The 23,242-nt window shown below is 48.4% G+C and overlaps 1 protein-coding gene and 1 pseudogene across 1 annotated transcript in view; both read right to left on the bottom strand.

The window, feature by feature from the left end:
• Positions 1-523: 523 nt before the first annotated feature.
• On the bottom strand, positions 524-880 carry LOC122201815 (annotated as a pseudogene).
• A 6,260-nt stretch (positions 881-7,140) lies between these two features.
• Positions 7,141-23,242, bottom strand: part of CHAT (choline O-acetyltransferase) — a 41,850-nt gene continuing 25,748 nt past the window's right edge. Inside the window, exons 7-14 of the mRNA XM_042908446.1 lie at positions 21,571-21,740; positions 19,430-19,530; positions 18,444-18,572; positions 15,731-15,853; positions 12,615-12,756; positions 12,410-12,472; positions 9,189-9,326; positions 7,141-7,417 (exon numbers count right to left, since the gene is read on the bottom strand). Coding sequence (XP_042764380.1) covers positions 7,148-7,417; positions 9,189-9,326; positions 12,410-12,472; positions 12,615-12,756; positions 15,731-15,853; positions 18,444-18,572; positions 19,430-19,530; positions 21,571-21,740 — 1,136 coding nt within the window. The 3' untranslated portion in view covers positions 7,141-7,147. The remainder of the gene's footprint in view (positions 7,418-9,188; positions 9,327-12,409; positions 12,473-12,614; positions 12,757-15,730; positions 15,854-18,443; positions 18,573-19,429; positions 19,531-21,570; positions 21,741-23,242) is intronic.

The following is a 23,242-nucleotide window of genomic DNA, read 5'->3' as shown; positions in this document are numbered from 1 at the left end:
AGACAGACAGACAGAATCCAAAGCAGGCCCCAGGCTCTGAGTTGTCAGCACAGAGCCTGACGTGGGGCTCAAACTCACAAACTGTGAGATCATGACCTGAGCCAAAGTTGGACGCTCAACCAACTGAGCCCCGACATCTTCTTTATCCATTCATCAGTTGATGAATATTTGGACTCTTTCCATACTTTGGCTATTGTTGATAGTGCTGCTATAAACATTGGGGTGCATGTGCCCCCTTTGAATCAGCACTCCTGTATCCTTTGGATAAATTCCTAGTAGTGCAATTGCTAGGTCTTGGGTAATTCTATTTTTAATTTTTTGAGGAACCTCCACACTGTTTTTCAGAATCCACAAGTATTCTATAATCTGATTTAAAATCCTCAAATTCAAAGAAGAAACTTATACCAAAGCTTTGGCTCAGCTTGTACTAAATCATTTAAAAAATTTGTAACTTTGAGGCATTTTATTATAAGAAGCTGGCACTCATACATAAACTAACAAGAACTTAAAATTCATTACACATTTACTTCATCTTTTTAGCTTGACTGTGTAGTAAATCTTTAGCTTCCTTGATTTTGGCTGCTATATAAGGAGATTCTCCCTTGTCTGGGTGATTTAAAAGGATACTTCATCAACAAGCATCTCTTATTTTTCCTTTATTGGCAGTAGGGCTTGTGCCTAATATTAATGCTGCTTCTCATTTTGTCATTTTGGGTTCAAATGCACCTCTATAATAGCCACCACTGAAAGCAGATTTTTGTAGACTTTGAAAAATTTGTTATGCTTGAGGTTCCATATATTTCATGGCTTGAAGAACATAGCAGCCTGCAAATCCTGCAGCAGCCATGGTCAGTCCAACTGCTGCCCCTATACTGGCCATGATTCTGGCTCAGCTCCCTGACCTCCACTGAGCACAAGCATGTGGTCAAAGAACCAACTTTTGCTTTTTTTTTAGCTTCTCTGTTATTTTTTGTTTTCTCCTTCCTTGATAGTTGTCTTATCTTGGTTACTTTCTTTGAGTTTACTCTTCAGCTCTTTTTCCTACCTTTTTTTTTTTAAAGTTTTTTTTTTTTTTATTTTTGAGAGAGAAAGGGAGAGAGGGTGTGTGCATGCATGTGCATGGGGGAGGGGCAGAGAAAGAGAGAGAGAATTCCAGAAGGTTCCACACTGTCAGCACAGAGCTCGACGTGGGGTTCGATCTCACAAACCACAAGTTCATAACCTGAGCCAAAACCAAGAGCCAGATGCTTAACCAACTGAGCCACCCAGGTGCCCCACTTTTTCTTACTTTTTAAGAAAAAAGTACACTGAAGTGTACACTTAGCTCATCAATTTTCAGTCTTTCTTCTTTTCTGATGTATTTTAAGGTATAAATTTTCCTCAAAGTATCACTTTTTCTGTATCCCAGAGATTTGGTATGAAGTGTCTTTATTATCATTCTGATCTAAGTATTTCTAAATTTTCATTATTGTTTTTTCTTTGACCCAAGAATTTTAGAATAATGTAATTCTTTGATTCTGGAATATTCCTAATTATTTTCTCTTTGAATAGTACTTTCCTCCATTGTCTCTAACCTCTTCTTCCTGAACTTCTACATGTATCTTCCTTGTATTTTTATTTCTTTCTTTATAATATTAAACATATCTATTTTACAGCTTCTGTCTGAGTCATCTTTTCTTTCCAGTCTTTGTGGTATTCACTCTGATGTTTGCTTTATCTGCTGCTTTCCCTCTTGTGAACTATTTCTTGTGCTGTTTGTATTTTTTGACTGTGAGCTCATCTTTAATAGAGTGTTTTCCCTCTGTTTCCCCTTTGTGGAAGGTGGTTTTATATTGGACTCTGCTGAGTCCCTTTGGATCTTACTGACCCAGGAAATTAAAAAAAAAATTATTGGCTTAGAATTCTTGCTTTGCAAATAAGTTGTATAAACTCAGGCTCCACATCTTAACATGACACACATTTATAGTTTAATTTCTCATGGATGTCTTTTTTCCATCATCTATAGCCCTGAGTGAATGGCATGGTTCCTCAGTGCTCCCCTAGGATGATAGGAAGAGTTTTTCTAGTCTTTTTATTGTTGTTGTTGTTGTTAGAGTTGGGACACTTCTATGAGGTTTGGATTTTGTGCAGGGAGTTTAGCTGCATCTTCTATCTTGCATGAGCTGAGGTCATGTTCTCTCAACTTGCAGCGGTGGTAAACCCTGCTGTTAGCCACTGGAATTTGTGTCTTGTCTGACACATCTTTAACTCCTGCTCACTGTTCTGTTTTAGGCCTTCTTCTCCTTCTCCTTCTCCTTCTCCTTCTCCTTCTCCTTCTCCTTCTCCTTCTGCTTCTGCTTCTCCTTCTCCTACTCCTTCTCCTCCTCCTCCCCCTCCTCCTTCCCCTCCTCCTTCTTGTAATGTGAGGATTTCTTTTCTTTCTTTTGAATTTGACTATATATTTCAAAGAATTTTCTCTGTGCATATGTTTTTATAGGTAGAAGGGCCCTTCTGGATCAGTTCAATCTCCCGTTTTGTTGTTCTTTAATATAAGAAATAGAGACAGGGGCACCTGGGTGGCTCAGTCAGTTTAGCATCTGACTTTGGCTCAGGTCTTGATCTCACGGTTTGTGGGTTTGAGCCCCACATCAGGCTCTGTGCTGACAACTCAGAGCCTGGAACCTGCTTCAGATTCTGTGTCTCCCTCTCTCTCTGTCCCTCCCCTATTCATGCTCTGTCTCTCAAAAATGAATAAACATTAAAACAAAAAGAAATAGAGATCAAGGACAGAACCCTGGGGTTCAATATCACGTAAGGGACAGAAATAGGAAGTGAAACCCCCAAGGAGATGGAAGAAACAGAAGGAATAGAACAAGGAGAGACCTGGCCCTTAGAAGAAGGAGAGCAGTTTTTAGAAAGGTTCTCTTATTTGATATGAGGCCAGCTTTCCCAGAGATGGCATATTGTTTATCCTGCAGACTCAAAAGGCCTCCTTGGAAGGAAAACTCAGAGAACTATAAAAGGAAGGAGATCAGCTGAATTTATAAAGGGAATGAAGGGCACTAGTTCCCGCCCCCCCCCCCCCACTATCAGGGATTAATTTGGAAAATTCTGGTTCTTCTTGTGAACCTGGGAGGGACTCTTCTCTGCCTTTTTAACTAAATGTACCAACATCCACCTCATGGAGACTCCAGAGACAACAAGGAGGGAGTTGCATTAGTTTGTATGTTGGGGGCTGGCTTGCCTGTTTGTATTCTTCTCTCTCTATTTTCTTCATCTTGTTATTTTAGGGCCACGTGTGATCTGTGTGCTAAATAAGAGCAAGCTGACATTACTCTGACCCTGTTCGTTCCTAACCCCACCATTCCTCCTGGAATATTCTTAGCCGTTGTCTTTTTGGATAATGCCTTTTCTGCTTCCCAAGTATACAAATTCAGACATGTTAAGGTTCCTTTTAGGCTCTGATTGGAAAGCATTTGGAAACCCAGTTCTGGTTCTGTGGATTTTTGTGGCTGCAGAGGGGATCTTGCAGCTTGGAATGTATCTTTGGGCTGTGCAAGGTGAAGGAACCTGTGTGCAAGTATCTGTGAGCCTGCAGTGAGCGATTTTTACGTCACTTTCTAAGTTTTCAAACAAGGACCATCTGTGTCATCTCACCACGGTCCTGGAAATGGGTGGTGCTGGTGTCAACATCCGCCCTTCACAGATGAAGAAACAGGGCTAGAGAGGTGAAGCAACATCCCCAGAGTCCATGGCAAGTTAGAGATAGAATTGGATTTACAGTCTAGGCATCCCATCTCTGAGTCTGGCATTTTCCCCTCCATTCCATTCTGCTACGCATGTTTGTGGAGGCTTAAGTGGAGACACTGATCTCTACACCCAGGTTTCTGCCAATGTGATCACAAACAGCCCGTGAAGCCCCTCTGCCCCTCACCCTTTCCCCATGCCACATGGTAGGAGAGACTCAAGTTCCTTCCTCCCTTTCTCTCCTGGTCCCTGTACCTTTCAGACATCCACTGCTGCTGCTGACGGACCTCAGACAATGCCAAATGAATTGTTAACCCAGCTCACAGAATTTACAACAAAATTTTTATAGCATTTCTGGGTAGAAACAATGGCTAACACCATCTTTCTTGGCATTACTTTTTATTGAATACAGGCTTACAGTCTTTAAATATTTCGAATATAGTACTTTCAATATACAGTCCTTTAGTAATACATATATTTCTTTAAAGCACAAAACTATAACTTAAAATTGAAAGACTATAAATACACATGTATATATTGCCATAAATCTAGAACAATTTTATAAAAATAGAACTCAAATGTCAACTTTATATATTTTGGCAACTTAGCAGTATTGTAAGGTGGCCACAAGCATTTTTATTATGCATCACTGCCCTGAAATGACTGTCTTCAGATTTCATTCTCCATCTCTCTGGGGACACTTGAAACAGTCTCCATTACCAGGGTCCCCCAGAGATGCCCATGGCCATGGCTCAGCATTGCCTTTGCATAAAGACTCAGGGCATCCACCTGTTCTTGGAGGGGGAAGACCAGCTTCCAGATTCTTCCTCAGAAAGAGGAGGTATTCCCTCCTGCCAAATGTCCACAATCCTACACTTCTTAAAGCCCTCACAGTGTATGGTTGATATTTGAATATACAGACTCAGTTTCCTTTAGAGAATGACAGACGTGAGCTTGGTTCTTTCAAACCAGTGTAAAAGTTTGAAATAACTTCACCTGAACAATGCCTGCTGGGGTAACATCATACTGACAGTGGACACCAGACCCCAACTGCTTGTGCAAGGCCCTTTACAGACATGATCTGCAATCCTCAAAGCATTGCAAAGTTGGGACATTCTTGTCCCCATTTGATGATGGAGGGAATTGAGTCTCTGGATATTTAGGTCTCTTGGTCAGGTCAGTGGGGTTGCCAGACCCCAAAATCAAATGTCCAGAAATCCGTGGAGGGAAATCAGAAGAGAAATCAGATCTGTACTGTGGTCATTTGGTGAGAACAGACAAGTGGTTTTGGGTCAACTTACATCAGGTGGACAGAAATTCCCCAGACATTCTCAGGACTCTTAGAATGCTACTTCCCAAGGGGAGCAGGAAGGTGGAGGTCTGTAGGAGTATGCACCTACAGACCAGTGACTTTGAAGGGCAGTGAAGAATCTCCTAGATTATCCAACAGAAATCCTCAATCTAAAACCAGGGCTCAAGGAATTTACTGTTCTGGGCGGTTTGTGTTTTCAGAGCTGAACAAAGGTCCCCCATCGCAGCCCTGCCTACTTCAATACTGGTCAAAGTGCAGAAAGCTTGCATGGTTGTCCAAAGGGACATGTGCAGGGTCCCTGGGCTAGAGTGCAGAGCTCAGAATGCCTCAGAGCACAGTGGGAATGGGGCGAGGGGTATTTGCAGGAATCTCCTACTGGTTGCACAGCAGAAGTTAGTGGTGAGAGCCAAGCTCTGTGCCTCCTCTGGACAGAGACAGGCTGCCTCATCTGTTTGCAGTGTGGCCTTTCTACTTCCTTGCCTTTTAGATTTACTATAAAAATAGTCCCCAACAGGAAGTGATTCTCATATCTTCTTGGTGATCACAATCTCTCGGGACCACCTTAACTTTGGCTTTGTGCACTCTCCACCCCTCCATCAGGGTTGTCTCTGGATACAGCCATTCCCTCCTCCTGGCCCTACTCCCCACCAGCTGTCTCCTCTCCCCACCCTCCCCTGCTGGGGGCAAGGAGAGTCCTGTTCTGCACTCCTCTTCATGGGGTTTAGTTGGAATCCCTGGGTAACATCCTCCACATAAAGGGGCCCAGCTGTCTGCAGGTGTCCTGCTTGGATCACTGAGACAATTTTCTGAAATTAATTATATGGTAGTTTTCTTAAAATCCTCTCTTAAAAATGAATAAAACAAGGAGTGCCTGAGTGGTTCAGTCGGTTAAGCATCTGATTTAGATTCAGGTCATGATCTTGGGGCTCATGAGTTCAAGCCCCATGTCGGGCTCTGTGCTGACAGCTCAGAGCATGGAGCCTGCTTCAGATTCTGTGTCTCCCTCTGTATCTGCCCCTGCCCTGCTCACTCTATCTCTCTCTCTCTCTCTCTCTCAAAAATGAATAAACATTAAAAAAATTTTAAAGATGAATAAAACAAAACAAATGAACAATAACAACAGAAAACCCCCAAAGTAACCCTCTCCTCTGTAGAAGGCAGATCACCTATAAGGGCATGATTCCTGTGAAGGGGAGTGGGGAAGGAACCAGAAAAAAAAATGTGAGTGGCAGGATCCTTGGGGACGTAGACTGGTTCTCCCTCCATCCCTGCTGTTTGGTGGGCACTGTGCTGCTTACTCTGCTGGACTGTCCTTAATGCCCCCCCACCCCAGGGAAGCAGAGAGCAATACCACTCTAGGGCAATGGCAGATGGTTCTTTTTCCCCTTTCAAAATAGCAGGACCAGATTTTCCAAACTCAATGGAAGACTGCCCTTAGGAGATGAGATGAAAACCAGGAGACATGTGGTTTTGGGCCTGGGTCACTACATTTTAAAATAACTTGGGCTGTGTGTGTGTGTGTGTGTGTGTGTGTGTGTGTGTGTAGGGGAGGGGGTGTTTACAGCACTGTCTGGCTCAGTGCAGGCCACCCTGAATGCCATGATCAGACTGCTGTGAATCTGAAAACAAAGGCCCCTACTCTTCCCCCCAAAAAAGAGGTAATGACCTGGAGTTAGCCTCTTTCTTCATGATTCATGTAGGGACACTGCATGTAATAGGTTGACTCATTCTTTTTTGGGGTCAAAAATCTCACCTGGACATACTAGGTCCTGCTAGGGTAGCAAACACCAACATTAAGCTTCTGATACCACACAGGGAAGGCAGTGTAGACTTCCCCATCTCACCAAGGCTGCCTCAGAGCCAGGCCAGTCTTATTTCCCAGTACACAGGCTAGAGGTAACCTTGGTAAATAATGACAATTCCCATGAGTAATGAGGGACACTTTCCTCCTAACACTCCTGCTTTGTGTGATGCCTCAGTGTGGTCTCTGTGTTGGGCCCTGAGGATGGGAGCTACTGAAAGCTGGGGAGAGGGTGGGAAGCAGGGGTTTGGCAGGGTCTAGCAGCGGCAGAATGCTGGGTTTGGGGAGGTGAAATCTAGTGGCAGGAGTCAAGGTTGGTGCCCTTGAATGGGCCTTGTTGCTTTTTCTTGTGTTGCCAATGGCTTGCCCACCATAGACTGTGACAGACTACACAGGTCCCGCATTTCAATGAGGCTTTCTTCTACCGCTTTTGCAAACTTGGTAGAAGATGTCTCTTTGCAGCCATGAAAGCTGGAGATGCAGAAAAGGATGCTCTCTGGCTGGGGGTTGTAGCAGGCCCCGTACCCGTCAGGCACCACGGGACCATAGCAGCAAAACATCTCCATGGTTGTGGGCACCTAGAGGAGAGGACAGGTCAGAAGTTGCTTGTCCTGAAATGTAACCTGTGAACTTGCTAGAATGCAGGGCGTTTCAACAACCCAGAGGCCTCAACAGGATATTTGCTTCTCTTTTCCACCTGGGCGTTTGACTGAATTAACCAAATGAACCAATTGCTTCAGCATGGTTGGCCACAGGCAGAGTCATAAAAACAAACCTATCTAACCACACGATGTCAGAAGAAGAGGGTCCATAAGCCACTCCCTGGTAGGAAATGTGCTGTACTTGTAGAGTCAAAATCTCCCAGAGTGACCTGTGCTGGGTCTCAGGCTGAGACTCTCCTTCACCGGGAAGGCTGTTTGAGGCACTGAGGCAATCAGGGTAATTAACTCAATGGGACCCTGGTGGTACCCAACAGTTAGATGGCTTCCCAGAGGGAGTAATTTATGAACAGAAGGAAATCTGGCCTGTCTTCTTTGTCGATTTTCCCCACATCCTTAATTACTGTCAGTATTGCCTGGCTGGTCTGATTTTCTCCCCATAGCCCTGCCATGCACAATTACCCAGCATTGGGCATTTCAAAGAGTGCCATCAACTGGAGTTTTAGTTATGCACCTAATACATTTTGAATTCAGAGTGCTGAGATTTTGTAATCGGGATCACAAATCAGGAAAATGTGTCTCTGAAGGCCTTCAAGCCATAAATGTTCATTTCTAGTTGGGAGGGAAAAAACACCAAACCACCACACCCCAAATTAATTTTATTAGCTGGTCTTACGGGGAAAATAAAACACATTCTTGAGTACTTGCAGGATGGGGTTTGTTTTAAACCTAAGGTTTCTGGTGCTCTGTAGTTGGGCCTTCAGAAATGACAGCGGCCATTTTAATGGGGCAGAACAAACCATTAGTCTTGCTAATAGAGTCACCTCATTGTGAGATAAATTTGCCGTGCAACAGCTGAAGGCCGTAAAACCATTCCAAAGCACTTTTTGCCCACGGATGGTTTCCTGAAGAATTTATGTTGTTGCGTCCTGCCCTCGTTTATTCACGTCTACGAGCTCACTGCCGTAATGACAAAATCAAATTACTGAGTGGGCTTTTATCCTCAAACACAACTTTGTCAGCCCCTTTTATTGCCCATGTCCAGCCTTTAGCAGATGAGGTAGAGTTTTAGTAAGCTGACTTTTGGGGGTTTATTTTCCTTCCTAAACTGCTGCCTTCTCTAGTGGATTTCATTCTCTCCAACAGTGGTCCTCCAACAGAGGGAGGATGTAGCACTAGTGAGGAGATGCTGGGATGGCAGCCAATCACCTGCTGTTGGCCACACAGACCTTTATAATAATGTCTGTGACCTGATTAGAGGATCCTGTCCATGCCAGGCACTGGGCTAGGCTTTCTACCCACATCGTCACCTCTTGTTGAGTCAGGACTTCACTCTAGTCCTATTGGGTTTCAGAACCTGTGGCCAGCATGGTGGAACACTACCCCTCTAGTAACAGATTAAAGGTAATAAGCAGTAATGATTAGGGCACCAGTACCCATCCAATCCACCTCTGCCAAGGTGGCGCCCATGATTACACCCATTTAGGCAGTGGGGTGTAATCACACAAACCAGCACTCTGATCATTTAAGTCATTTTGCAAAAGGTCATGCAGCTTGTAAGAAGCAGATCTGGGACTTGCCTGACTCCAACCAGTGAGCTGTAGTCACTTGATTACACCAAGTGGCTTTTTAGAAAGCGCACTGGTTACACTAAATGGCCCCTTGGGTGACAGCTGCACTAGGGCTGTACCTGGCTGGTTGAGAGGATGAACCGGTTACTCATCAGGTATGTTTCATCCGTGAACATCTCGGGCAACTCCTTGCACATGTCCCGGGCCAGCTCCCGCAGCCCCAGCAAATGATTGTCGATGGCCATCCCTGTTATGGCCTGGGTAGTTAGGGACAAAGAACAGGACATAAGAATGGGCTCCCCTGCCCTCCCCCTTCTCTCTAGTCCACAATGCTAATGCTGACTGCAAGGGTCAAGGCTTGCACTTACCCAGTGCTTGCTGCAGACGGTGGGTGTCGGTGGCCACCCAGGACTGACCACTTTACTACTCAGCCTCTGCTTCTTGGACCCTTCCTATGTGCACAGGGCGAGTCCAGAGCAGGCTGGGTTCTAACATGAGCATGTCTGAGTTAAAGGTCTATGAGTCTGAGTATCCCTCACCTCTCAATCCCAGCATGGTCACCGCTCTAAGTGGAAGAGGTGGGCCAGGCCATCCCCAGTAACTTCATAGGTAGGAGAAGAGTTTGGGGAGAAGGATGGGTTCTGTGCCCTGTGGACGGATGGGGAGGGGTGCCCTGGGATATCACTGGACAGACTCTCACCACAACTAATACTTTATCCTCCAGCAGAAGTCCAATGAGTGAGTGATAGAGGACATTAAGGTCTGTTTCTAAATCTTGGTTGCTATTTCATGGGCCCAGAATCAGCTCAACTAAACTGGATTATAATCTAAGAAATCATTTTGAGACAGAAACTAGACATCTTAGCAGAGTCTCAGCTGATGTTTGCAAGAGGAAAGCTTGTTGAATGTAAAAAGATTTTTTTCTTTTTATCATAAGACACTTGAATTCTTATCAAAGGATAAAATATAGCAGTGGGGACTCCAGGATTTCTACGGAAGAGGAACTCAGAAGTTGTGGTATGGCCGGTAGTGGGGCCGGGGCACTCATTTCATATCCTTCCCACTTGAGGTGGCATGTGTAGCATGCACGCTCATTTCACTTGGATTACATGTTTATTTGGGGCAATTATGGGAAGGGATGGAGACTTGGGGGCCACCTCTGGCCTATAGTAGTGACCTCTGGGTCCACATCAGGGTAATTGTAAATCATAGGGGGTTCACAGTTGCATAAGATGCCCACTTAGTTGTTAGAGCCCCAGCGAGGAGGAAACCTCCATCACAATGAACTCTGTTCAAGTTTACAAGGCACGCTTTGGGATTTGACAACTGTTCTTTCTCAGTACAGAATGAACGCATAAAGATGACTCAGAGGCCCCAGTCTCTTCCAGTGCACCTAATTATAGGTTAAAAGACATGTCACACAACCTCAGCTCACTTTAGACGTGCCCTGTTAGAACAGAGGGGAAGAACTATGAGCCTATCTTTGAAGTGGGCGTACTTCTAATTTCTCTGGTTACCTCTGTGTCATCGCTGATTGGTGGCAGATCTGGAGAAGCAGCCACTCTCTGCAGCAGCCACCCACCCATCTTCACCACCTCAAGCTCACTGTGGCAACTGGGGTTGATTTAACAGATTGTTTGGATTAAGGCCACAAGTAGTAATGAGTAGAATGATTCATCACTCAGTCTTTCTTTCATTCATTCAGGGAATCTTACTTGAGCACCCACTGTGTGCCCAAGCTACTGGGTGCTGGGAGTGTGCGTGCTACGAAGGAAAAGCATAAGGTGCTGTGAGAGTCTGTGATGGGGCATCTGGCGCACACCTGCTCCTTCACTGGGATGTCCTTTCTCCACAACCATTCCCAAATACACCTGCCAGGGAGCTGGAGCTGCCTTTGCTTCTTTCCCCCATCCCTTACCCCATGTCACCAACCAGGCACCAGATTAACCTTCAAAGCATCCTTATAGCTCTTTCCTTCCCACCCCATCTCTTTTATTTAGCTGTTCCCACAACTTAAAATAGTTAACACAGCAGAAACCTAGGGCAATGCTCTAGAGGATTTTTTTAAAGTTTTTTTTTTATGTTTATTTATTTATTTTGAGAGAGAGAGAGAGAGAGAGAGAGAGAGAGAGAGAGAGAAAGCGAACAGGAGAGGTAGAGAGAGAAGGAAAGAGAGAATCCCAAGAAGGCTCTACACTGTCAATGCAGAGCCGGATGCGGGGCTCGAACTCACGAACTGTGAGACCATTCCTTGAGCCAAAATCAAGAATCAGAGGTGAGGCACCTGGGTGGCTCAGTTGGTTAAACATCTGACTTTAGCTCAGTTCGTGATCTCATGGTACATGAGTTCTAGCCGTGCACTGGGCTTTCTACTGTCAGTGCAGAGCCAGCTTCAGATCCTCTGTGCCTGCCTCTCTCTGCCCCACGTCTGCTCGACTTTATCAAAAACAAATACACATTAAAAAATAAATTAATTAATTAAAAAGGAGTCAGATGCTTAATTAACTGAGCCACCCAGGCACCCCAGAATGATTGTCAGTTAATATATTGATCACCAGTGCAAGTAGTAGTTTATCCTCTGTTGTTTGTATGCAAATGATGGCTCTGCCATGCTAGAAAATAAACTATTTCTCTAAATAAGGGAACATTTTCCTTAAAATTTTGATTTCACTATTAATTTTCAGCAAAGCCTTTTTATTCATAGGCAATATGAATAAATAGAAAATAAGAAGGCAAAATCAGCCCTTGGTGGGAATAAATACTGCCTCACCTGCGATCATGCAAGGTGTGCAAGCCACCCCAGTTTGCCAGGCTTGGCCACCATCTCTCACATTTGACTTGTCTTGTATAAACTCTAAAGTGCTATAACATATTTGCTATTATTATCATTTTTTTTTTTCAAAGACCATTCGTCGTATTCTTGTAAAATCCATGTAAAAACAAGTGCTCTGTTGGAGCGCCTGGGTGGCTCAGTTGGTTAAGCATCCAACTTCAGCTCAGGTTATGATCTCGCAGTTTCTGAGTTTGAGCCCTGCATTGGGCTCTCTGCTGTCAGCACAGAGCCCACTTCAGATCCTCTGTCTCCGTCTCTCTCTCCCCCTCCCCCACTTGTGCTCCATCCCTCTAAAAAATAAATAAACATTAAAAAAAAAAAAAAGAGTGCCATGTTATCTAGTATCTAAAAATAAGAAAAAGGAGGCTCTGAGAGGCATGGCCTTGGCCAAGCCACTGGGCCCAGCTCTCACCCAGGTCCTGTGCCACGGCCCTACTCTTGAAGGCCCCGCTCTGGGCACAGCCCACAGTCATGAGTTCACCTGAGAGGGGGCGCCACATCACTCACCATGACTGTGTACTCAGTCTGGGCTCGGATGGCATCCTTCAGGAGCAGCAGCTTCTCCGAAGCCTGTCGACAAACCAGAGATGGGGCTTTAAAGGGCTACTCAGTGGCAAGCTAAAGGAGCTGGTTGTCACGGAGCCCAGCCAACAGGCAGCCCACCGCTGCCCCTCTGGCCTCCTGGAGACTCTTTAGACAGAGCAGGACTCACCGGCACAGCAGCCTTGTGGTCAGTGATGGCTCTCACAAAACTCAGCGCCTCTGGAGTTGCCGATCGAATGTTGTCCACGCGGCCCTCCTGGAATCGGCGAATGGACGCGCTCTCATAGGTGGGGACGAGTCTCCTGTGGAGCCTGCATAAGATGCAAGATGAATGGCAAATGGTGATGCAGTCTCAGGAAACCATAAACGTTGAAAGAAAAATAGCCTCGGCAGGCTTTATTTTTACAGTCCTGACTCTACTTGGCATAGTATTTCATTTTAATGTTAATAGAATTCTGGAGGAGATTTCCCAAAGAGGAGTGTTGGGGAGTTGCTAATATGACTTTCATACATTTGGTGACACTGTGTGGATATAAAATAAAGAAGTGACTGGTAACTTTTCAAAAAACCCCAGTCTGGTGGGGAACCTAGAATTTTCTTCAAGATCTGATGAGTGTTTGATTAATAGCACAGAATGGAATAATTGTGCAATTAATCATTCACACCCTTGAGGGAATCCTGTTTTATTTAGAACAATTCAAGCGTGACCTATGGATGGAAGCAGGGAGGGGGCTTCAGTGGTCATGAGTGGAAACTGCAGCACAGGCCCGCCTGTTCAGGGGCAGCACCCGTGGGCACCATGGCTGTGCCTCTCCTCCCTGACGTCTGGGACAGGAGCCGCTCCCCACACCAGCCAGGGAAAGTCCTTTCATTAGGCATGGGAGCCGTGAGCACTCCTAGGCTTGCATACCTGGCTGGCACACATCTTTCTCACCAGTCAGTAAAGTCTTTGGTGTTGGGGGTGGGGAGGAGAAAGACACAGAATCACAGAGGGGCAGTGACAGCCCAAAGTCACATACAAGTCATGGTCCTGCATCTTGGCCTTGTCAGGGCATGTACCTCCCATGCTGGGTAAGCTCTAGGAGGAGAAAGGCCAAGTCTGATTCAGCACAGTGCTTTGTCCTGAAACTTGGTGAGAAGGTCAATCAACTTCCTGTACATTTATGCCTCATTTCCCCAAGGAGAAAGGACTCTGGCAGGGAGCTCATTTCTTCTATCTCTATGGCCCCAGGAGGCAAATGCCATGCTGAGCACAAAAGTAGATGCCATCACTGGCTAATCACTGATCAACCCCAATTTAGGCAGCTTCCAGGCTTCTGCAGACTCTAGGGGCAGATTAAAAAATTTTTTTTTGTTATGGCTTAGACTCTTGAAGAATGTTCTCCATGAGAAGCAGATCCTATTTGGGCTACTCACAGGAGCCTTTGGCCACATCCACTGCTGGCCACATCCAGTGCAACAAAGATCATTAAGGGTGGAGGAGGCGGAGCTTTGTACAGGGTCCACTAGCCCCCTCCTAGATTTGGGTCCGAAGTGCTCTCTGAACTAACACCTGCCGCATCTCTGGTTGTGGTTCCAGCAGAACCTTGACCTCATGGCCCATTTGAGCCATGTTCCAGTATCAGAATGGCGACCGCGGTTCCAGACACCAGGACCTGCCACAGCTCAATGCCAGCGAGGCCTTTGTGTCCCCTCGATGAGCACAGACCTCGTGTGGGGTGACATCAGCCTTCCCCAAGGAGTCCCAATGCTCTGAATGGCCGTAGCCACTTTCCTTCCCTGTGAGTTACCACCCCTCCAGGGGAAACTGGGATCTGGGTTGCTGTGTCCACACGAGTGCTGTCAACCCTTGCCCCAGCCTTATCGCAAGGTCACTTTATGCTCCCCCCCCCCCCCCCCCCCCCCCGGTATATGGCAAAATGCAGGCAGGTCCTGGTGGGGTAGTGCTATTTATCACCTATGCTGGCTGATGAGTGCTGCTCCAGGAGCACTGGAGCCTTCAGGAGCCGGCCTTGTCTTTAGGATGATCCACTTTGCATTTTAGTTTCAGCCTCCTATCAAAGACTGCTTGGGCTCCCTGCCTTCAACCCTTACTCCCTTACTCCCTACTTTGCTGCCAACACAGGGCTACCACCACAGGGACTTCTCTAAGCTGCAGACCTGACTGTGCCGCCCCCCAGATAAAACTCCTGTCGTGTATTCTCACATCTGTGACTCAGCCCCTGATGCCTACTCTGTGCCGGGTGTGTGAGAGATACCCAGAGTGTCAGGCTTGGGAGAGACAGGCTAGAAAACGAAAATCAACAAATCAACAAAGAAGGTAGCTCACACAAACAACTGCTATGAAAGAAAAAGAGGACACAATGGGATAGGCTAGAGAGCTGGATGGCGAGGGCCTGAGGTGGCTGCTTTAGATAAGGGGGTCAGGGCAGGCCTCTGAGAGCTGACACCAGAGCAGACCCCGGGAGAGGGGAGGAGGTGGCATGTGAAGAGTGGTGATGGCAACGGGTGGGTGGGCGGAGGCACAGCCAGAGCAAAGGGCTTGGGAGGAGGGCCCCAGTAGAGGCCAGTTCACAGGGAGACTTTCTAAGCCTGGACTTTGTTCTAAACATGGTGGAAAACCATTGGGAGGGTTCAAGGTGGTGAGTGATAGGATTTGATTTGCATATTTCAACGTTTTGCAAAGATGGGAGTGGAGGCAGAGACCCTGGGGGAGCATGCTGCAGTTAAGCAGCACCAGATGATGGGGGCGGGGGAGGGGCCGATGGTGATGGAGAGGGAAAATGGGGGGTGGGGGGGAGAGGTTCTGAGAGACATCTGGAGGATGACATGGTGGTGTCACAGGTGGGGAATGAGAGACAGGGACAAATCAAATATGAGTTCAGATTCTTTGACTTGACCCACAGTGGGCAGGGGTGGGGGGTATGCTGGTTCCATGTCCTTATAAAGAAACAGGGCACAGCCAGAGGCTGGGTGAGGGCAAGAGTAGGAGCGGCCTCCATCACCCGCGTTGTTAGCTCAGTATTCTGGCGCTTTGAGCTCTGTGCACCTGTGCCATCACTCGGGCAAATTCCTGACTTGATGTCTTTCCTTCTCTTTTCTGAGGCTGGATTCACACTTTGATGAAGTGGCACCTTCTTTCATGCAGCCTGCTCTGGTCCTCCCATCTCCTAGGCCCGCAGGAAGTCATTCCTCCCTCTAGGATGCTTCTAGACCCTAGAGTCTAGGGCAGCTTGTCAGTTAGCCCGCCTGTGCAGTGTCATTCTGCCAGCAGGCTTTGCTCACCTGTAGAAGGCCAGCTGGAGGGCCACCTGAATGAAGGCATCAGGACTGCATTTCTGCTTCTTAATGAATGTTTTCCCAAAGATGTCAAACTTATAAACAGTAAAGTCGAGATTCTTTACTATTCTGTGGCAGAAGAAGAAGAGGTGCTATTACATGCAAAATGGAATGCACACACCACAAAGTCTAACCAAGTTGCTCAAGCTTGGTGTACAACCTAGTGCTCTGGAAGTTGAGGACACAGTCCTTGCCCACCAGGAACATATCGGGTGTCAGAGACAGGCCTTGACATACAGAAGTGGCAGAGGGCATGCCAGACCAGGGATCCCTGAGCTGAAGGTGAGGCTTGGCCAGGCAGGGCAGTGGCCCTGTTCTGGTGGTAGGGGAGGGGCCTGGGAGCACAGGGGCCTGAGAGGCATTTGCATGGGCAGGGAGAGCAGTGTCCTCAAACAAAATCCTAGAAGCCTCTTGCCCACAGAAGCAGGCCTGAAGGAGGCCATTCATTTGACCTGTTTGGGAAGGTGTGTCCCACATCGTCAGACTCTTTTGGCATCCTGGCTATTCTGCCAGACTGGGCATGCCACCTTTGCCCAGGGAAAAGCCTATTTCTGAGATGGCTGTAAGCCATGTCTCTTCACAGAGACTCTTCCCTGTTGTGCTATGAGAGGAAGACCTGGGGCCTCCCTGTTGGTCATGGCCAACCCAGCAAGGGCTGCTCTTCTGGGCTTGGCCGCTGACTATAAACCCCAGGAACTATTACTGAGCCTCTCATGGCATGCCCAGGTCCTTACTGCCCATGAGTCACTGTCAGAGTAACAGGTAGATTCCCTGAGTCTACACTGAGACCCTTGAGTACCTGTCATCCCCTATTGACCAGTCTCTTCCTTCATGAGTTTGGGGTCTGGGCTGATTGTCCGTTGCAACATGGTCCGGCAGGGTCCACACCATCTGTCCACTGGCCATAAGTGAACACAGAGCCTTGGGCAGGCAACCCCAAGCCTCCACGCACATACTTCCTCAGGTCACAGATGCTGCCTGCCTGCCCTTCCTTGAGCTATTCCCCCTTCCTCATGGGAGCTCAGCTCTCAGTGGGGCCATGTCAGGTTCTGGCGACCCATGGAGGCCCACCCCTCAGTCCAACCTGTTAGTCAACTGTCTCTAGACAGGCTGAGTTCATGGTCACACAGCCACCTGGAAACCTCTTGCCCAGGCCTTGCCCACACAGACACTGCTCCCTTCCACAGGTGGCCCAGGACCCCCAAGGCTCCTCCTGCTTTCTCAGCTTCAGGCCTCTCCTGGTTCCCCACTTCTGAAAAGAAAACTTCAGGGGCCCCATTCAGATCTCTGAAAATGAGTGGGGGTTTTCTCCACCCAGGACTTGCCAGTCTACCAACTCACTCTCCTAGAGGCCTGCTCACCCCAAGAACAGCCCCGTAAGGTTGTGATATCAGCACCATTTGTACATGAACACCTGGGGCTTCTCCCACTCTCCTGCCACAGCCAGTCATCCTCCACAGCAGCCTGCAGTGGCCTTGCCCTTTCTACCCTTCAAGCCTGGCCATGATCTGTCCCACTCACCCATGCGCTTCCCATAATCTCCTCACTGGCCCCCTGAACCCCCCTGCTCAAAACCCTCCAGGGGCTCTTCACCACTGAAGGACAGCTTCCAGGTCCCATAACACAAGAACAGCAATGTATTCACAATGTGGCCTCAACGTCCCTTTAGTGCCTCAGTTCTGCCAATTCTCTCAGTTGCTGGTTTCCAGGCCAGCCTGGATCTTCTATGAACCTGTACAAGCTTGAACAAGCTGCCTTTCTGCCTCTTCTCCCCTGCCTGCACCATGAACTCCTATCCATTCTTCAAGGCCCATCGTTGCAAAGCCCTCCCACCATGTCCTGGTAGAATTCCACTCCTGTAGCCTCTGTGAGTTCGGGTCTGTATGCCTTTCCCTGGTTTTGGCACTTTATTGTGTCACACGTTTTGGTCTGAGGGTCTACTTCCTCCACTGAAGCATGGACGGCAGGCTCCGTGGTATATTCATTTTGGTGTCCTCAGCCTTTCCACAGTCCTGGCACACTTAAAATTCTGTACATGTTTAATGAATGAGTGAGTGAGTGAATGAATGAATCATGCTCACTTACCAAATGAGGGAATGAACAACCAAGGTCCGGACCTAGTTGCCAGCCTACAGCTCACTCCACAACTTGCCACCGTTCTAGTGCTGGCCCACCCAGAGATGCCCAGACCCATCCTGGGCCCTCCTGCACGGTCCCGTTAGGGCCTTGACTGCCTCCCTCCTCTTGGGAAAAAAGGCCCCCTTGTCAAGTTGCAGTGTAAATTCAAGCAAATCAAAATAGCTTGGATTCAAATGACCTATGCAAACCAGTTGTTTACTACTCCCCCCGAAAGCAGGGGGATGATTTCCCCGTCTTGGCTCTGCTCAGTCAGGTGAAACCCACGAAAAAATAGCTCCATGTTTGCATTTTATGGAAATGATGGATACTCCAGCAAGGTTATTTCCCAGAGAGTTGTAACTCCCCTTTAGTTTGAATACATTTCCATGATGGGGGTGGGAGGGAGTAGTGCAGGTGGGCAAGGGGAGGCAAAGAGCTGGGGTCTTTAGAAACTTCAGGCTGCCTCTGGATATCCAGCCTGGATAGAGGGGGTTGTGGTGAGGTGGTAGCAATCACCCTAAAAGAGACTTGGACTTTGTACCGTTGAAGTTTTTCTGCTGAGGAGGCTAAGAGGCCTTGAATTTCCGGGGAGCATTTCCAACGCAGCCTCCTGGGGGCCGGGAGCTCACTGACGGAGTCGGCTCGGACCAGCTTCTGGCTGCTCTTCACCCTGCAGACAGAGAGAGGTGACCTCGTGCGGCCCTGCCACATGCTGCGGGCTGCCGGCAGCATGCGTCTTAGCTGTTGGAGTTTCAGTGGGTATGAGCTGTCCCTGGAAACACAGACTGAGGGTCAGCAGAGCCACTCAAATGAGCACGTGGCAGAGCCAGGATTCCAGCCAGTTCTGCCTGACTCCAGAGCCCCGTATTTCTTTTCACGCTTTTCCACTCCACCGCTTTCCACCACTGACATTTATGAAACACTTGGAAGGAAATTGAAGAAGCAAATTGTGTTGTTTTGTCCATGAGGGCTTTTAGGGATCCTAAAGAGTTCTTAAATCATGGTAGAGATTTAGAACTTAGATTCAGAGAGAAGATTCTGGAAGGAGAGAATGGGTAAACCACAAATAGAGGAAAGGGGTCGGTGTGTTTAAGGGATAGAGAAGCACTCAGTCTGGCCGGCTTGGAAGCTAGGGAGAGAGATGCAGCCCAAGGGGATGGAAGGAGGTGGGACCTAACCTCCTCTGTGCTGGGTCAAGCCAGCCCAGCCCTGACTCTGAACAGCACTAGATGTTGCTCTGGGCTTCACTGGGCCAAAGCAGGTGTTCCTTTTTGGCTGAGAATCCTTTGCCAAGCTTTTTTCTAACCGCCCAAAACCTGCTGTCCAGTCTGCCCCCCTCTGTCCATGGCAGATAAAGTGTATGATGTCAAGCGGGTTTTCAAACCCATCTTTTGCTAAGACACTTTCCGGACAAATGTGGCCCCCCCGACGGACACCCAAATTTTTCTTGGCCTAGCTTGGCAGCCCCTTGGCAGTCTGGCTTTGACTTCTATGGCTGTTGCAAAGGGGCCCCGCCCCCAGACTCACATGTGCTTGAGCAGATGCTCTGTGCACTGCACCAGGACGATGCCGTCGAAAGGGGAGTGTTCGCACACCACACCACAGGTGCCGTCTCGGCTCACCACAAACTGCAAGAAGAAGAGGTGAGGCACGTCTGGTAGCATCTGCGTTTCAAACTGGCCCCTTGGCTCCAGGCCAGGCATCCTCAACCTCTCAGGGACCTCTCCTCCAGGGACACCAAAGCACATGATCTCCCCAAAAAGAATGCTTCTGGAAATTGCCAAGACCTGAGAATATGGGGGCCTCAAGGCAGCTCTGTCGTGTGACCTCCTTCCCAGAAATGCTCTGGGCAGTGAGGATGGAGCCCAAGGTTCCCTGGCTGAGGTAGCCCAGTGATTCCTGAGCCCTCACACGGAAGCTGTACATACTTTGCTTAGGTCATGGGCAAGTTCCTTCAGCTTCTGTTAAGCCCTGTTTCCCCATCACAGCGGGCACTGGGGCCACAAGCCTGTACAGCTTTGTGTGGTTATGTGTCTGAGTCCACCCTGTGTGTCTGGTACCTTGGATTTTATTCCCAGGATCTAAACCAGTGTCTACCCCATAGTAGGTGCTCAGTGATTTTGTTGAATGAGTGACTGAAAGATAATGATCCAATTCGGATGGTGTGCAGATTCCCAGGGAGAAACAAATTGTCTCTTGGTGGGAGTGAAGGAAGGGTGTTCTGAGGATGCTCTGCTCCCTGCTGCCTGGGCTTCGAGTCAGGGACCCGGATTCCAGGTCTGCCATTGCCACCTGCCAGCTGGGAGACCTTTAACCAGACATTTCAGCTCTCTGGCTTCAGTTTGCTCCCCTTTAAAATGGATGCAATAAGGCCCAGTTCACAGGATTGCTATGAGGATTAGAAAGAAGGTATAGGAAGGGTCCACAGGCACTGTAAAGATTTTACCAAGGCTGTACTTAGCCGACTTAGAAAAGGAACATACTCAGCATGTACAGAAGTGCTGGCAGAAAATAATGAGATTGAGATTTGATTGTTAAAGCGTACCCCAGATAAAGTGGGGCTGCCTATAGCGGCTCAGCACAGCATCACACTCAAGAGAGTCTGGTCCACCGCCCATAAACAAACAAGCAAACAAACAAGCTATTGACATTTTTTACTGATACTCTTCCAGGATGCTGTAACAATCACACGTGAGCTGACTCTCCTCATGTCTTGCCCAGTCTCTCACATCACGTGCCGGTGACCCGAAGCTTTCCTCCCATTCTTCAACTTCCCACGTCATCTTTCTCAAAACTCAACCCTTGCAGATCCTTTTCTCTTTTCCCCAACATCCCCTGCTTTCCTGTCCTGAGACCAGCTCTTGATCCTTTCAATTCACGTCCCTGGGAGCCTGTTTGGCTCCTCCAGCTCACCTGATCATCCGTCCTGCCCGTGGAAAGAGCCCAGAGGTGGGCACAGTCACCCATGTGAGGCAGGAGGGGAAGGCTGTGCCCACTCATGCATTAGTGATTTTCTGTCCCTGTCACTAAAAGAAAGGAAGGAAAACGGTGCCTTTTAAAAACCACTCCCAAGGCTTGCTATGTTTCCGGTCCTGTACATCCATTATATCATTTCTCTCCCACAGCTGCTCCATGAAAGATTACAAGCCATTAGCACCACTGGTGGAGGCTGAGACAGCCAGCACAGCAGCAAGAGAACTCATCAGGAATAGCAGAACCAATATGCAAACCAATAAAAAAGGATAACCAGAACGTAGGGGCCAGAGAAAGCGGAAAATGAGATGTTGCCTAGAAATGCTTCTCAGTGTGAGCGATGTTAGCCCAAAGCATAGAGATCGCTGGCTATTTAATATGGTCATTATGAAAGTGATGTCCCTCACCTTATAGTGTGTGAAGGGAGATGGGGAGTGAGCCCCAGGTCTGACCCAGAGGTCCCACATGCCTGGCACAGGCTGCAGGAAGGTTAGGGGTTTGAGTTGGGTTCGGGCACTTGCTCCAGAGAAGCATCCTGGCCAGTCCAGGGGCTGACACCAGCAGCACATTTCCAGTGCCTTCAGCTCCCTTGGCCCCCGATGCAGCATCCTGGGTAGCACAGGCCAGCGAGCCAGCCTGCTGGATGTGAGCATGTGCTGGCTCGGGCCCCTGGCCACGCCACTGGGGAGGCTTACCTGCAGGGACTTGTCGTACCAGCGGTTCGCCCCATTCTTGCTACAGCCTCCGCCGTGAAGGAGCTGAAGTGCCCTGTTGGTGTCGCTGAGCTCCATGCCTCCCGGGGCATCCAGGCATACCAGGCAGATGCAGCGTTCAATCATGTCCAGTGCGTCCCGGTTGGTGGAGTCTGCGGGCCAGGCAAACAAGGCCTTATCACCTACCCCCAAACCCTAGGCTTGAGGTCCCCTCCACGGAGTGTCACGTATCACAGGCAGACACCCAGCCCTTGAGCCAGTCCCGACCCCTCTTTGAACCCCAGCAGGTGGGCGGTGAAGTCAGCCAGACTGTCCTGAGCTTCTGTGCGAATCCCAGCAGCTGGCTCACTCTCAGGGTCTCTGCGAGAGTCCCACTCACTCTTCATCTGTGGCCAGTTCTGCCCCTGGATGGGTGGTCACTGGCCCTGCCTTCTAGGATGAGGGGGTTCATGCAGGGCTTTCTCCACAGATGTTAGACCCACTGGCCAGATTTTGCCAGGGGAGGAGCTCTAATTCCCCCATCCAGCCGCACCCCCACCCGCCCCACTGTGGCACTGAAGAGCCACATCTGGCACATAGGCATGTTTATTTGTCCTGAACTACAGTTTTTGAACATTAGTTGCTGAAATTTAAAAATCAGTCAGTTTCACATGAAAAGCTGAAGGGAGGGATTCAAGGTGTTGCCCTCCCTGCCCCCTGCCACCTCAGCAGTTATTTCAATGCAGAGGGCAGATGGAAGGGACAGGCTGCCCCAAAGCCATATGCGGGTGAGCCCATTGGGGCCATTTCAGGCATGTCACTAAAAGCCACTGAGTTGTGCAGGAGACATGTCACCAAGGCAGCTCAGCTTCTCCATGGGGGACATTGGGCATGGGGTTTCTCTTGGAGTAGAGCTGGCCCGGCCAGATGGGCTGCCCTAGGCAGCCTCCTCTGCTTCCACCACCTCCTCTATCCAGCCTTTTGGGCTGGATGCTGTAACAGGATGAAGTGCAGAGTTACCCCTCCCTCCAAGCCCCAGAGTATTCTATGCATGGAAGATGGGGTGCAAGGTATTTGGAGGCAAAGGGGCACTATGTGGCAGAGATTGATAGCTGCAGATGGCAATATCCATTCTCCCTTTAGTCACAGAGTGCCTGGTTTTTGGTTGGCACAGGGAGAACCAGAACTCAAACTACATTGCCCACTGCCAACAGCATTTAGAAACACAACGTGACAGCTTCTAAGAGAGCTCCTTAAAGATAACTAGCACATGCTCTTTGCCCCTCTTCCCACCTTCCTCTATCCACTGCTTGGAACACTGGTGTGATGGCTGGACCTCTAGCCTCCATTTGGACCATATGGATGCAGGGCCGCATCCTTGCAGTGAGATGGAAGAACCCTAGACGCCATGTATTAGCTTTGGATGGCTTACTTCTGGTGTACACGAGAGAGAGAGAGAGAGAAACCTGTTTTCTTTAAGCCACTATTATTTTGGGCTTTCTGTCACACATGGCCAAATCTAATCCTAACTTATACCATCTGGTGATGTTGGGTTCAGATTCTCACACTGCAAGAATTGGCTGGAGCTTAGAAGCTGCACCCTTGGTTTATCATAGTCCTTTCTCATTCATTCAACCCCCTTGATCTCTGTGGGTATTGAAATTTGAGGTCCCTG

This window comes from Panthera leo, chromosome D2 (genome assembly GCF_018350215.1).
Source record: "Panthera leo isolate Ple1 chromosome D2, P.leo_Ple1_pat1.1, whole genome shotgun sequence".
Taxonomy (NCBI): domain Eukaryota; kingdom Metazoa; phylum Chordata; class Mammalia; order Carnivora; family Felidae; genus Panthera; species Panthera leo.
The sequence above is the reverse complement of the archived record's forward strand: the minus strand, read 5'-3'. Positions and strand labels throughout refer to the sequence as shown.